The 14,175-nt window shown below is 36.6% G+C and overlaps 2 protein-coding genes across 3 annotated transcripts; both read right to left on the minus strand.

Moving 5' to 3' along the window:
* Positions 1–298: 298 nt before the first annotated feature.
* On the minus strand, positions 299–3,329 carry LOC145069207 (heavy metal-associated isoprenylated plant protein 39-like). Of its 2 annotated transcripts, XR_013689364.1 has the most exons (5): positions 2,523–3,329; positions 2,004–2,436; positions 1,323–1,417; positions 760–835; positions 299–674 (listed from the first exon to the last, which is right to left on the minus strand). XR_013689364.1 is itself a non-coding variant. In XM_079016159.1 (4 exons), the coding sequence occupies exons 2-4, from the start codon at positions 2,163–2,165 to the stop codon at positions 535–537; spliced, it is 378 nt and encodes a 125-aa protein (XP_078872285.1). In that variant the 5' UTR covers positions 2,166–2,436; positions 2,523–3,329; the 3' UTR covers positions 299–534. The 2 variants fall into 2 exon arrangements, 1 of the variants encoding a protein (XP_078872285.1); XM_079016159.1 differs by lacking the exon at positions 1,323–1,417.
* Positions 3,330–8,356: 5,027 nt separating this feature from the next.
* Positions 8,357–13,775, minus strand: LOC145069206 (disease resistance protein Roq1-like). The gene is made up of 4 exons (XM_079016158.1): positions 13,596–13,775; positions 10,403–10,957; positions 8,896–10,003; positions 8,357–8,813 (listed from the first exon to the last, which is right to left on the minus strand). Exons 2-4 carry the CDS (start codon positions 10,891–10,893, stop codon positions 8,559–8,561), a joined length of 1,854 nt encoding a protein of 617 aa, XP_078872284.1. The 5' UTR covers positions 10,894–10,957; positions 13,596–13,775; the 3' UTR covers positions 8,357–8,558.
* Between the last annotated feature and the right edge of the window lie 400 nt (positions 13,776–14,175).

The following is a 14,175-nucleotide window of genomic DNA, read 5'->3' on the forward strand; positions in this document are numbered from 1 at the left end:
GCCTCATTTGGAAATGTTAACCGGCCTACACCTCTCCTTGTCCTAGAAAACGAAACCCTTGAGTGTTTTGGTGAGTTTTTAGTTTGACAAAGAGATTTTGGTGTCTTAAGGTGAAGAAGAAGAAGAGGAGCACTTGAGCAGATTGTTTGAGCTTGTGGATCCAGGATCACCTCCACATTGGAAGCTTTTTGAGGTAAATTTAAACATTATAAGAACCTTTTGTCCTAAATTAAATACAAATGTAGCTAAAAATACTAGGATAATGCAAAAAATATATATATGAGTAAATATAGCAATATCATCCATGTGTATCACGAATTAATCCAAAGCCTATCCCATACACATGTACCTACTACATCTTTCCTTTTACATTGACCATTCTCCACATGAGTTCTTGAAAGTATTGCAATATACATGTATGTACCTAATGCATCTTTTCTTGTACGTTTCCATTATTGTTTAAGACCTCCGATATAACACAATCACCGGGATACTCTTCTAGAATTTCAAGATTGATGGCCCTGCAATGAGCTTCTACCAACCTTTGGCTGGTCCAATGGTCACTATATCTGCATGACAATACTTTTTAATATTTCCGATCATAACGAATGGATCAACGTCCCCAGTCACCGTCATTTCCTTTTCATTCATGTCAAAAGCTATGGACTCAATCCCTGTATATATTTCAAAACAAAGTTTAGTCGAACATATGGTACTCAAGTGAAAATACAGGAAAAACAAAACAAACATAATATTAACCTGAAAGGCTGGAAACTGCCTTCATAACCTTCAGTTTTTCTTTATGATCGTGTACATCCACTTTGACAACAACTTTCTGCAATGGAATACAAATTAATTACAACCAACCATGAAAGTTAAACTCGAGAATGAATTTAAACGAGGCTAAAACGAGTAAGTTTGGTTTTATTTTGGGAACATGGTTTTAGGCTTTCTTCTGCAGATAGAGACAACATGTTCTCATCTGTAATAGATAGGTTCAGAAGCAATTCTATTTACCTCTCCTAATTTTTTACTTCAGTTTTTGGACCATAGGTATATGATCCCACAAGTCAACAAGTTTTTTTTTTATGAAATCTCCAATTGAATATGTAGAGAATTAATTCACAAAAGTATTATATGTTGGAATGTTATGTGACAAAAGTCTTTTTCTTTTTGAAGTACTTATGCAGTTTCTGTAAAAAAATCAATTTTCAGAAAAACAATTTAATAATTTTTATAATTATCTGAATTCATTGTCATTAAATTATAAATGAAGCAGATAACTACTTATATTATGAAAGTAGGGCAATTTTGTCATTTACCATAAATAAATGTCAAATCCTTTGAAAGATTTACAAACCAGATCCAAATGAATGGACTTCAGTTCTATTCCAAATCCTGAGGGTGTCCAAGAAAACTAACCAAACCAAAAACCAAGTAACCAAAAATAAAAAAAATAAAATAAAATAAAAACGTATTTATTTGGAAAAACCGGCGGTTGGTAAGATTTGGAACCTCTAATGTGTTTGGTTGGTTGGATTTGAAAGATCCTACCAACCAAACACAAATCCTTCATCCTTCCGGTACCAAATCACTTGACAAGTTCTGAATCCCGCAACACAAACACCGCTTAAGAAGTTAAATGATGGTGGAAGAAACTGCTAACAGGAAATAAGCCTTAAAAAAAAAAAAAAAAAAAAAAAAAAAAAAAAAAAAAAAAAACACTACAATAGTAGGCAAAGCAGCAGGGAAATGGAGGCAATTCCATAATGGTCAAATATAAGGGAATACTGAGAAAACCAAAAACTTGTGAACATCTCACTACATTATTGAGACTAAAGTGATTCCTCTACCATTTACCTAATCATAATGGTAGAATCAAGGGATTAGTGGGAAACGATGGAAATGTCATTTTGTAGACTTCAGTTTTCACTTTTCAAAAAAGTACATGTTACCGCTGATTAATAAATGAGAACATGCAAAAGAATAAGTTTCCTACAGACCTGTAGGTAGTAGTAAGGCCGCCATAAGATCTCGACAGAAGACTTTGAATCATGTGGTCGGATTGTAAATGTGTTTGAACCATCTTCATTTTCCTTGTCCCAAAATAATTCTGAGCAATCTGTTGTGTGTCTCAGTGAACATATCCTACGATTGACACACATCCAACATATTCAGGATCTGCTGGTGCTTCACTAGACCCCTGCCAAGGCGCAGATAGAGTATCTTCATCTACCTCCTGCCTGATGATTATATTTATACGTGGATGTCTTGCTTTGGTAACGATGCATATTACGAACCCACAAAAGTCTTTGTACCAATCATATGGAAGACGCCGTGTAAATGTTGTCCCCCTAAACAGCCTACCTACAAACCCCCTTGGAATCATCTGATGATCAAGCGTGACACTGATAAAGTGATCTTCAAGAGCATGTCCTTGCCATGGAAAACACATTCAATTATTCTTCTTTATGGGTTTTATATGAAGAGTGAAATTCCAAAAACATAAAGATAAAGCAAACCTGGAGCATGGAGTGTAGTAATATGTTACAAACAAGTGGACCAAGATTGTTCGGCCCCCAAAGTGAAACCTTCCACAACCATATACAGTTTGAAGTATCTCCAAAGCTTTCAAGTGAGCTACAACCATCCGCTATAACAACAGCTATACTTGATGGCAGATCTGACAATTCTACAAGGCCTGTGCACCATGACACATCCACCATTTGAGCCGAGGAAGTCGCCAGCGACTAAAACTTAATCGTGAAAACTTATTTCCTTTTAGATTGAGTTCTTCCAAGTTGGGAAACTCCCAAACAGCAGAGTCAATGTCTTCATCTCCCAGACTGCAGTACCGGAGATTTAACTTTCTTAAGCCTCTGGGAAAAAACCGTAACACTGTTTTGTTGTTGCGAGGTAAACAAGGCTCCTCTAAACAACATTCTTCTACATCAACCAGGTCCTCTGCTGGGTTTTTAATTTCTGTGTCACCACCACATGTCCAACAAGTAACAACAAAGTTTGAAGAATACTTTTTGTAGGATGCAACTTCTTTCCCACTAATATTCGAATGAAGATGCAGTAGACCGCTCCTTTTGTGTTGGATCCCCAAGAGCTTAAAAAGTTTGGGGCAATCTGATAATGAAAGGGTCTCGAGTTTCTTTAGTCGCTTAATGGGTGGAAATATCTTAAGAGCGGAACAAAATTCTACAGATAGGAAAACAAGCCTTTCCAACTGTCCAATTGATGGCTGAATCTTTTTTAAACGCCGGCATCCACGAAGAATGACTCTTTCAAGATTTGGAATTTCACCAAAATCTGGTGTCATGATTAGGTAATTCAATCTAACAAGTTCCAAGATTTTCAGATTTGGCAGATTCTGTTGCATAAAAGTGCAAACAAGTCAGTATATCAAGGTAATAAGAATTTAAAGTAAAATTCAAAATTATATACACGTGAAACAAGTCAAAACATATGAATTATATATTAGAAAAAAAAGTATAATATTTGCAAAGTTTGGAATTCAGGCGGTCCCCCATTAAAAATACATAAAGCTGGGACTAAACCATTCGACCAGCTATTTATTTGGTTTCACCGGAAAATCAAAGAACAACGTAATCCAAATAACCAGTTTTAACAAATGAACTGGACACGTTATTTAGTTGACCTGAATCGTGAACACCTCTAACTTGAAGAAGGGAGATTCCTATTTGACATGATGTGGATTTTTTTAAACAACCCTTTAATATGACAGGTCTTTTTGGCCGTGTTTATCAGCACCACAAATATGTTGGTGATTTGTATTACCAATGCGTATTTAAATGTAATTGATTAATTAGTTGACCAAATACAATCTTGATGAACATTAAACAAGTAAGGGAGGTGCGGAATGCACACTTGTTTGAGTTTGTTCAAGATTCAAAGTACATTGTCATTTAGGGGCGAAGCACTAAATGAACGGGAGTCCGGGGGCAGCGCCCCTGGTAGCGGGGTCCAAGCCCCTGTCTGGGGTCAAGCTGGAAATTTTTTATTTGGGTGCACGAGGAACAAATGTCCAGGTACCATTCTTGAGTAGTGTTGCATATTCATCAGCAATGGCTTGTTGCCAATGAGGTTGTTTAACAGCAGCCGAGAAGGTCTTTGGTTCCTGTTCAGATGTAGTGGTTGTGTGAAAAGCTGCTGGATCAAATCGGGTCGTTTGTTTTGGATTCTATCGGAGCATAGCTGCTCTAACTCGGGTTGCAAAGGTGTCGGTTGGGGCATCGGTAGTTGGCAATGATGACAGATTCATAGCCTGACCAGTTCTGGTCTGTCTGCTGCGAGCATATGTGAAACGAAGGGGAGGAGCAGCAGCAGTCGGTGTCACTAGAGAAGGAGGTAATGTAGTAGCTGGTGGTGTTTGTGGTGAGGAAGTTAATGTAGTAGCTGGTGGTGGTGAGTCATCGTCAATAGTGGGAAGTGGGTAGGTGGAGATATAAGGGTCAGATGTGGAGGGTGTAGGCTTTATAGTGACAGGTATCAAAAAGGGAAAGTGGTTTTCGTGAAAACGAACATGACAAGAGATGTAAATCTTGTCTGTGGTTGGATCAAAACACCGATACCCATGACGAGAGGATCTATACTCAAGAAAGACACAAGGGGTGGAGCGAAAATCCATCTTATGACTTATGTTGGTTATAAGGCCGAAGATGCGGAAAGCATTGACACCCGAAAATCTTTAAAAAAAGAAAAATCAGAGGGTCATGAAAAGATGGACTCAAAGGATGAGGTATTAGAGGTGGTTCGAGATGGCATTCGATTGATAAGATAAACTGCAGTGTCAAATGCAAAACCCGATTGAGCGAGAAGGGTCAGGCCAGTTTCAACATGTCGATGGCGTCGCTCAACCAGGCCGTTTTGTTCACTTGTATGAGCGCAAGACAACCGATGAATGATGCAAAGAGAGCTAAAAACTAAAGAAGTTTTCGAAACTCACCCTCCCCCCACCCCCCAACTCAGTTTGAACCGACTTAAGCTTGGTTGAAAACTGACATTGAACAACTGCAACAAATTGTTTGAAAATCTCAAAAGCATCAGATCTGCGTTTAAAAGGGAAGATTCACATAAAGCGGTAAAAGTCATCAACAAACAACAAGAAATAATTGTGACCGTCACAAGAGGTCACAGGTGCCGAACCCCAGACATCACACACGATAAGATCTAAAATATGTTTGCGATTAAAATTGGAAGAAGATAAATGAAGCTTGCAAGATTTCCCAATATGACATGAATTACAAAAAGCATCAGACATTTTATGAGAAACAGGAAGACAATACATAGAACACATAAAATTGAAAAGTTGTGAATGAGGGTGCCCCATCCGTTGATGCCAAATGTCAGAAGGGGCTTTAAAAGTAGTGAGCGCAACTTTGGGAAGACTCTGAAGAGACGGAAGACGGATAGAGTAAAGACCATGAGGTTAGTTTTGGTAGTATTGTCCTTCACAACAAAAAAAAAGTGAAACTCAAAGAAAACATCATTGTCAAGACAAAATTGTTGAACTAAAAGAAGATTCTTTTGATTGTTGGAACATGAAGAATATTGTATAATGAAAAGGTTTTAGAAGTTGAATAAAAACGAGTAGATCCAATATGTAAAATAGATAAACCTGTACCATTGCCGACATCAAGAGAATCCTCCCCAAAGTAAGGAGTGTGACTGTCAAGAGAGGACAGATCATGAGAGACATGATTGTTAGAGCCCGTATCACGAAGCCATGTAGTGGTTTGAGAGTAATTTTCAGCAAAGTTAGCAGTTGGCTGTTGATGAAGACGAATGGTGATGGGGTCACGGTTAGGACATTGAGAGAGAATATGTCCAATTCCACAACGGTTGCATGCAACATAGACCGTGTTTTTGTGTAGAAGCCCAAGAGAATTGGTTATGAGTTCCTCCTGATGATTGAGAATAGCTACCGCTACCACAAAGATTGTTTGAGCCGCAACCTCGAGAAGATGAAGACCAGTTGGCGTCAAATGATTGATGTAATGTGGAAGGGGCTGGTTGAAGTTGAAGACCCAATTGTGACACGAGTTGTTGAAGAGCTTGTAATGTATCAGGTGCAGATGAAGATGCAGTAGTGGAGCGGGTTTTCGCTGTGGTGGCAAAAGCTTGAACCGGTGTTACAGTGGGCATATTTTTCTTGACCATGAAGTCATGGTCAGCGAGGAGCCCGTTCAATTCTAGGAAAGAGGTGGGAACTTGCCGAGTAAGAAGGGTGGTAGGGTAGGAGTGGGACATGGAATAGGCTCGTTATAGAGAGAGCCAAAGATCCTTTGTTGTCGTTCCTTGTGCATGAAGATAAGATGCTTCAGAGATGGTATATAACAGGAGTGTGTGCACATAGGCATCATTGGCCAGCCATGCAACGTAAGACGGGTTCGGTATGGGTTTAGTAGCGGCTTTGTCTGTGGCCGGTAGGGTAGGAGTGGGACATGGAATAGTGTCATCAACATAATGAAAAAGACTGTTGCTAAATACAAAAGGCTGGATCATTGTTTTCTAGAAACCATAATTGTTAGGAGAGAGGGTAAAAGGAAACTTATGAGAGTTATGTGAGGTCTTCTCGATTGTAGAGAAGGGAGTAATGGTCGTCGATATAATCATTTATGAAGAACGATACCTTACAGACAGATCTAATTGTTAGTGGCTAGGGTTGTAACCCTAGGAGGATCCGACTATGGTAGGCTCTGATACCACAATAAATGTGATGTAAACGTATTGTATTACTGATGATAACATAATACATGAGGGATATATATATATATATATATATATATATATATATATATATATATATATATATATATATACACACACTAAAATATAAGTACATAGTAGACCCTATACTAATATAACTTGTCTAATAACCCTTATCTAAAACCAGTTTTGTGATAATTTAGAGACAGTTTGGAAACTGCCTTGTGACAGTTTCATGTCGGTTTTCAGAAAATCATAACAATCTCATTCTTTGTTCTTGCATTTTTCCCGAGTCTTATCCAATTGAGATTTCGGGAGTACCATTGAAATACTTCAATTTGAAAGTGTTTTCATGGTTCTCGAATTCCAAACAATCTTTTATCCCTAAATTCTAACAAAATACAGAAGGTTATCTTTTATATTCAATTAAGATTAGTATTTCCTTAATAGTTATCTTTTTATATTGGTATGTTTTTGTTTTTGGTAAGTAGGATTTGACAAACATTATAAGTATGGTCTGACGATTGATTTTATGATTATGAAATAAACATTTTGAGTCTTAGACTTTTCTAGACCACTGTTTTCGAGTTACCCGGTACATTTTTGGTTTTTTTGTGCTTCTTTTTTTATAGTTCGTATCAAATTGGTATTAGAGCAACGATTCTGGCAGAATCATTGTTAATTCAAGAACTATTTCATTGGAAATATTGTTCATGATGATCTGTTCATCAGAAGAATTGTTGACACGACACTGTTCACAGCGGATTCTCATATCGAGATGTCCAACAGCACATCAAAAGTTGACAATCCATACAGAGGCTGAAGCAACTAGGAAGGAAAATTCTCAGCAATTTGGGGATATTCTGAAAGCCATCAACAACTTGACTGTGGCAGAGGATAGTCAAAAATGGAACAAGGATTCTGAAGTCAAGGAACCCTCATTAGAGTTTGGATCCTTGGATTCTCGGATGATGAAGATTCATGCACAAGGAAAATGCATGAGGAAGACAAGGCCAAGGGCCAAGGTCATCTCGTGGATGATTTCAAGAAACTGAAGGAACCTATCTTTGAAGGGGACGATGCTTATGGTTGGATCTACCGTATGACTCGCCCCGGCACACACCATGAAGACCCGAGGTGGTTCGATAACAGTTTCCAGATTTCAACCTTGAGGACAAGGTGCTTGTTTGGGTGGGGAGTAATGATAAAACTGGTTGTTTTGGTCATGTTTATCAGCGCCACAAATAAAGAGGGTTATCTTTTATATATTAATTAAGATTAGTATTTTCTTAATAGTTATCTTTTTATTTTGGTATGTTTTTAATTTTTGTAAGTAGGCTTGACAAAGATTACAATTATGACCTTAGGATCGTTCTTAAGATTATGGAATAAACATTTTGAGTCTTAGACTTTTGGAGACCCTTGTTTATCGAATTACAGGAACGTTTTCGGTTTCTCTTTGCATTCTATTTCTGATTTGTATCATCCTTATGTTTATAATCAGATTGTTTAATAGTTTAATTGTGCATGGCATGTAATGTTGAGCTTACAGTTCAATCATCACATTTATTCCTCTAACAATTTAATATTTCTCAGCAAAAAAAAGAAGATAATCCCATATATAACAATTCGCCATCCATCAAACTAAAAAAATAAAACCAGGCTAAAAACCAGAAACACGATCATAAAATAAAAATAGAGGTTTACTACAAGTGATATTGCTTAATGACACCAATGACCAGTGACATAACTATGTGCTCGTATCCATATAACTATTTATACTTTGCTCTCTGAATTAGGCAAGTCAGGTCTATGATTATTCATCCACTTTGTTTTAATTTGTTATTTAGATAGAGTATAAGAATTAACTTATAACCCCTCCAAAGTCGTTTCTGCGAGATGTCATCCAATATCAAACAACGAAGCTCCCATGGAGGAAAGTTAGTAGGAAATGGACTTGCAAGATCACCTCTCCAATCAATCCACCGGAGGTTTTTCAGGTTTGCAACCGAAGGAAGCTCTACTAGATCATAGCTATCGCATTCAAATCTTATTGCTTTAATCATGTCAAGTTCCTGTAATAAACGCAAAATGATGTCAGGATTCTCTTCTTCCAAACCATACATATATAGCATGTAAAGATAGCTTAAGCATTACCTTCGTCACATCCATAGCACAAATTTTTAGAACATCTTCCTTCTTCCAAACTCTACTATGTTTTTCTGGATTCTCAGGGTGTTCCCCTCTAACAATGTAGTGTCCCATTTCTTGCACCAAATCATGCATATCAAACATTCCATCTGAAATAGTTATGAGCGCCTTTTCTAACAACACCTTTATGCCTATATCAGGGTAAAAACCACAAGCATCAAGCATCGACATTATCCCTTCATTTTTATACCGACCTCTAAAGAAACATGCAATATCAAGAAACAGCTCTTTCTCAACCGCTGTAAGTCCATCAAAGCTGATTTTTAGCTTTTCCACAATATTTGTATCTGGGATGTCTTTCAATCTGGCTATTGCACTCCTCCACCCATTAATGTCTTTTCCACATAGAAAACAACCAAGAACTGTAAGTGCTAATGGGAGTCCACCAGCATAAGAAACCACACTTTTTGAAAGCAGCTCATAATCTTTTTTATGTTTGTGACCACATGGTGCATGCTTGCAAAAGAGCTCCATAGCCTCATCATTGTTTAACAAACTAATATTGTGTATCTCATCTACTCTAGGCGCAGTAGTTGATATTACATGTACATCTCTTGTTGTGATTATTATTCGGCTTCCTTCACCGAACCAATCATGTGATCCAGCTAATGCTTTTAATTGGTCGAGCTGATCGACATCATCAAGAACTATCAGCACCTTTCTACGGCATAACCTATGTTTTATCATGTGTTTTCCTTCCTCAACTCTCTCTACCTGCACTATCTTCTCTCTCAAAACACCATAAAGAATTTTTTGTTGCAATTCTTCTAAACCTTTCTTACTTGATTTCTCCCGGATATTTTCTAGAAAGCAACAACCATGAAACTTTCTAGATATTTCCTCATAAACAGAAGATGCGAGAGTAGTCTTACCACCACCTCCAACCCCCCATATTCCAATCATCCGCACACCACCTGAACCAATTTGTAACTTCAATTTCAAACTTTGCACACGAGACGCTATTCCAATAAGGTTGGTATTTGTGCTTGGACTTACTAGCTGCAACCTCTGTGAAATTTTTTCAACAATTTCTATGATAACCTTTGATTCATGCCTACATGTTGAAATTTGGACATACAACAATAATTAAAACATGCTCACATTACAATAGAGGTAAATTTGCTTTATGCTCCATGCTCCATTAAAATGAAGAAAAGGAGTATTAATCACCCTTTATATTTCTTAGAAGTTGTAAAGTCAATAGCTCAAGTAGTTTGTAACTATTTTCTTAGGAAAAGCAAATGATATCAAATAGTTAAAAGTAAAGCAAGATGGGTTTGTTGTTGTAAATTGAAGCAAGGGATTAAATACAGAATTAAAATTAGAATTAGAACTCAATTAAGTCTATAACAGTTCAGGTAGACCAGGATATGCTGGAGTTTTGGTTGAGGTTGCTGCTGATAGAGCACACATGATTTAAGCATAAACAGTGCAGAAAGAGAAAGAAGATTACCCGTTGGCAATGTGCTTTGGTTCCCATCCAGAAATGTTACTTGCATCCACAAGTGCTTTTCTCCATGATTCAACCTTGGTTTTGTTCTCCAACTCATGCTTAACAAATGCTTCTCCATATTTTTGTTTCTGTTTTCGAACTTCAGATGGATCAACGCCATAAAATATGGGTATAACTATTTGGTCTCTCATATCTTTGCATTTCATGATATGTGCAAGTTCATCTAAGCACCATGAAGAATCTGCATAGTTTTCAGAGAATATGATGACGCTAATCTGTGACTCTTCTATAGCCTTCATAAGAGATGGATTGATCAATTCGCCCCGAGGAAGTGTCTTGTCGTCTTTGTAAGTGTATATCCCTTTTTGTACAACAGCTGTGTAGAGATGATCCACAAACGTCTTGCGAGTATCTTCTCCTTTAAAACTAAGGAAAACATCATGATTCCATGATTGAGAAGAAAAGGCCGGAGATGATGATGAAGATGCCATTGGTATGTTGATTTGTTGTGAGAGAATGTATGCAGTTCCAGCACCTCAATGAAACAAACTATGTCTGTAGAAAGAGAGAGAGGGAGAGAGAGATGAGTTTCCAAGAAATTTCCAATTAATGAAAGCTCAAGAAATATCTCACCACTTGACATGTTGAGATAGCTATAATATATACAAACACACACACACACACACATATGGAGAGAGAGAGAGAGAGAGAGAGAGAGAGAGAGATTTGAGTTTCCAAAAGAATTCCAATTTCCCAAAAGCTTTAAAAAAAAAAGATGAATCGAGTTGATTTCAGATTGATGATATGCCAATATAAGCAGGGCACTTTATTTATTATCCACATTAGCAAAAACTTACATTTTATTCACCAAAATTACCCAATTTGTAATCTAAAACCTTATAAGATGATATTTGGCCCAAGTTGTTGTCATTTCATCCTCCACATCGTTTTCTAAGTATACAAAACATGATGAGGAACAAAGTTCTACAATTCAAATTATCTTAAAGTTATTAGCATTATTATTGTTATTATGACTAATAATAAAAGGGTTAGATACTTATTTATGCAACGATGTTTTAACTTTTTTGGACCTCATGCAACATTGTTAATTTTAATACAAAATAGACAATAAAGTTTCATGTTAGTGCCAAAACATGCATTATGATCTTCTAAATCGCTTACTTTTAATTTTTTGGCTCGTAAAAGAAATCCACCTCTCTATCTCTCTATCAAGGAAAACGGTGAAATAAAAGTGTCCTTAAATTTAGTAGGAGGATTCATGGTAGGGAAACAAATAGGTGGTGGTACTAATTGATAGTGGGTCATCCCATAACTTCACTTTAATGAAATTTTAGTGGAAAAGGAGGGATTAGCAATCTGGAGTACCCTCCAATGGGAGTGGCGAGACGGTAGAAAGCGAAGGCATGTGTAAATCCATAAAATTTTGGATGAAAGGGATCAAAATGCTAAACGATTTCTTCCCTCGTTGCTCATTGGCTTGCATTGTCATGGGGTTTCAATAGTTGGCTTCATTAGGTTCGATTCAAGTAAAATGGAAAACATAGGGAATGAAGTTCGAGTGGAGAAGTGAACATGTAACTTTGAGAGAGAGCACGTCGTTAAGGAGATCCTTGGTCTCATAAAAAAGTTTATGGAGGGGCACTATGAAGAAACGATAGTATGTTCTAAGAGATCGGGGGTATTGGACGCATTTGATGAAGTATTTCAAATCCCCAAAGGGTTACCATCCAATCGCGGATGTAAACATGGAATTGTATTGAAGAACATAAAAGAACCATTAAATATCCGTCCGTATTGATATCCTAATTTCAAAAATATGAAGTAAACGATTGAAAGAAAGGCTAGTAACAGAGTTGTAAGAGGCGGGAATGATTCAGTATAGATGGGGCGCTTTCTCGAGTCCATTTTTGCTAGTGAAAAAGAAGGATGGGTTTGGAGATTTTGCATAGATTATTGTGCTTTAAATAAATAGGTTCCCAATTCATATAATCAATGCATCATGCATTCATTATTTTCCATTTGTATAGAGCTATTAGTCGATGCATTTCATCAAACCTTATTCCTCCACAGCTGATGCAAGAGCTGGAACGCATGTGGTAAATCAAGTGGCATGATTTACCATTGTTTGAAGCTTCATGGGAGGATTTTGAAGCATTGGATATGCAATTTCCTCATTTCCACCTTGAGGACAAGGTGAAGGTTTTGGGCAGGGAATTGATAAGCAACAAATACGGTTCACATATTCAAGAAAGCCAAAGACTGAAGCGGGGGTAGATCTGTCATTGTACCACATCAAATAGATGATAATTGGGGAGGTGGTGACACTTGGTTTAGGCCTGAAGAGTGCAAGTGAGTGTCAGTTTCAGCTTTTTCAGGTTAGTTAGGAGTGCTGAGATGTGTGGGTGTGTGTGTGTGTGTATACGGATTAGAGAGGGGAGAACCACTTTTTTTGTAAGAAACTTTTGGTGGGAGATAGAGAGTCAACCTCTTGAAAGTTGACAAGTTTTTAGATACAACTATTTTCCTTCTTTTATCCGTTCTTATTCTTTTATCAATTTCTTTCTGCAATTTGCAATCAAATTATATCAGACTCTTTACCTATATATACCAGCGCCATAATACAGAATGTTTGTAGTTATCTATCAATTCCATCAAAGAACATCATCATGTGAATAATAAACAATTTCCTATAACTTACTATCATTATTGAACTAACGATGCCTAATGTTTCAATTTTGAAACACCGTATCATTCAACATATGTTAACAACAATCTATCATGTGCCTATGGTTTAGGTATTATTTATGTTTTTGAAATAAGACTTGCATCATATCCCAATCAAAAAAAGAGTATCTTCGATCTGATTACAATGTTATGCACTAATGATATAATCCCCAATTATCTGGTGCTTAATCCCTCCAATTACATACCCTTATAACATACAAATCAGCATATTAACTTCACAAATTCTTTAATTTTATTAATCTAACAATAGAAATTAAAAACTTCACAACGTTTGACTAATTTGGGCCAAAATACGCTTCTCACATTCCAGATCGACATTTTTTAACTCGTTGATAATTTAATTAGTAACTCATATAAAATTCATTAACACTTCAATTTCATTTTCGATGACTTAAACTTCATCAAGTTATCAGCTTGAGGAACGTACCTCAAATTCTCAGCAATACCTAGTAGACTCCTTTTCTGCAGTCAACTTATTGGCAAGCTTATACGTACTTCAATTTTCATAGCGTTCTTCCTCTAGTTTCTTTCAGCGTGGATCGATACCTTTCCTCTAGCGTTGACTTCTTTCTCTCAATTCTCTAGATCAGTTATCGAGGGGATTAAATTAATGAGAAAGTAGTTATAATTTCCTTTATGTATTTACTCAAGTTATGGAGTTTCAATATCTAGTCCCTAGATTTCTGTATTCAACGTTCTCGCCTCCAGAACCTTAAATTTAGATAATATATCCTTAGAATTTTGTTTTGCCCTATCTATTATGCTAATTTGTAAATTATTTAACCTTATATATACACCTCCAAATTTCATTAGTTACTCCGGCTCCGAATTTTATAAAAACCAATATAATTTGCAACCTTTTTTATTTAACTAGGAAAATTTTATGTTTTAGTTATCAGATGAGACTTAATTTGTTCTATATCAAAAATTTATTTTTTTTATATCGTGCTTGATGTAAAATGTAGTTTTGGTTCCTTTTGTTTACCAAAATTCTAAATTTTGATCCC

Source organism: Lactuca serriola, chromosome 8 (assembly GCF_051521515.1).
Source record: "Lactuca serriola cultivar US96UC23 chromosome 8, Lser_US96UC23_V15, whole genome shotgun sequence".
Taxonomy (NCBI): Eukaryota; Viridiplantae; Streptophyta; class Magnoliopsida; order Asterales; family Asteraceae; genus Lactuca; species Lactuca serriola.